The 1,780-nt window shown below is 50.6% G+C and overlaps 2 protein-coding genes across 2 annotated transcripts in view; both read left to right on the top strand.

The window, feature by feature from the left end:
• LOC128896678 (tubulin monoglutamylase TTLL4-like) overlaps positions 1–1,780 on the top strand; it is a 10,268-nt gene that overhangs the window by 3,524 nt on the left and 4,964 nt on the right. The window lies entirely within an intron of this gene.
• On the top strand, positions 398–1,047 carry LOC128896679 (enhancer of split mbeta protein-like). Its single transcript, XM_054160042.1, has one exon. The coding sequence runs from the start codon at positions 412–414 to the stop codon at positions 1,033–1,035; it is 624 nt and encodes a 207-aa protein (XP_054016017.1). The 5' UTR covers positions 398–411; the 3' UTR covers positions 1,036–1,047.

Genomic DNA, 1,780 nt, shown 5'->3' with positions numbered 1-1,780 from the left:
TCTCTCTCTCTCTCTCTCTCTCTCTCTCTCTCTCTCTCTCTCTCTCTCTCTCTGCTCCTCTCCCCCCGCCACACCCTGACCAACACCCTGGACAGACTCGCGGGCCGTCGTAATGGGACGCACCGGAGGGGAGAAGGACGGTACCGCGTATAAGTACCGTCGCGATCCCCACCCGACGACCCAAAAGCAACTCGAACACGGTAGCGAACGCACAGCGGACGCATTCCGTTCAGAGGGCACGCAAGCGAGCGCAGTGACAGCGCCAACGACGGTATATAGATCACGCGAGAACTCGTCGCTTAGGAACGTCCACGGGGACGCTTATACGATAGAGAGTCGAGTGCTGGACTGCTCTCACTGATTCGCGAACAAAGTGAAAAGCGAGAGACGGCAGCTCGTTACACGGAAAGTATGGCGCCGCATACCAGTTGCAGTCCGGTCGGTGGCGTCGAGTACGAAGAACCGGTGTCGAGGACTTATCAGTACAGGAAGGTGATGAAGCCCATGCTGGAGCGCAAACGCAGAGCGAGGATCAACCGGTGCCTGGACGAGCTCAAGGACCTTATGGTGACCGCTCTCCAGGCCGAAGGGGAGAACGTGGCCAAATTGGAGAAGGCCGACATCCTCGAGCTCACCGTTCGTCATCTGCACACCCTCAGAGCAGCCAGGAGGCTCACCTTGACCCCGGAGAACAGCTACGCGGACAGATTCAGGGATGGGTTCACTCAGTGCGCTCAGGAGGTGTCCTCGTTCCTCTCCACACCTGTGGCCGCAAACGTTCATCCCGCTGCCGGGGCGCAGCTGATGAGACATCTCGGCGGATGCCTCAGAAGGCTGGACGGACCATCCTCGGAGCCGTTTGGGAACTCCGGAGATGCCTTTGGAGACGTCGCGTCTGTGGAGTCCGCACCTGCCAGCCCGAACAAGGTCAAGGTACCTAGGAACGTTTACACGCCGCCGCAGAGTCCCGTCAGTGTGGCCAGCTGTTTCGGCGATGCTTTGGACATGGCCAATCCTGTTTGGAGACCTTGGTGATGGAGAACTCGACGGACGCTCGCGGTACGCCGAGAGACGTCGGAGAACACTCGAGGAATTTTAAGAGGCCTCGAGAAGCCGCTCGATCGGTTTGAAATTTTCGCGTCGAACGCGCCGGTTTTGGATTCGTCGGTGGCCAGGGTTCGAGAGACGGCGAATACTTTTTAAGAACGTTCGCGTCTCGACTCGTTTCGTCTGTAGTATTTAATTATTTAAGAAGCTCTTCCGATAACGATCGAAGGTGGAAATCGATGTCTTCCGTGCGTTTTATATTGTTCGACTTCCGTCGAGGTATTTCGAACTACGAGTCGGGTATAGTATATATTGATGGTTAGCGTATAGAATCGGAGTTTCTCTTTTTCTATGGTTTCTGTTGTACATAGGTGACCGAAGCTTTAAGTGATGTCTGTGATAGGGTTCGATTTTGTACCTGAAATAATTATTTCCAACGCGAGATAGAACGATTATTATTATATAGATTATGGACTGTTATGTTTAAGAAACGATACGATGGTATGTTTTGTTTTTTTTTTTTTTTTTTTTTGTTTGGTTAGACCGATCGCCGCACGAAACATTAATAAATGAATTATTTTAAGCCCAGACAGTGAGTTCTGCTTTATTTGTTTCGACCTGCCTCTACGTTTCTCCATAAGGATGATCGAACATTATGTTATTCATTAGATTATTCATTTTATTATTCATTTTATTATCCATTACATTATTCATTTTATTATTCATTTTATTA

This window comes from Hylaeus anthracinus, unplaced genomic scaffold (assembly GCF_026225885.1).
Source record: "Hylaeus anthracinus isolate JK02 unplaced genomic scaffold, UHH_iyHylAnth1.0_haploid 11978, whole genome shotgun sequence".
Classification (NCBI taxonomy): domain Eukaryota; kingdom Metazoa; phylum Arthropoda; class Insecta; order Hymenoptera; family Colletidae; genus Hylaeus; species Hylaeus anthracinus.
This window is presented reverse-complemented; position numbering and strand designations above follow the sequence as displayed.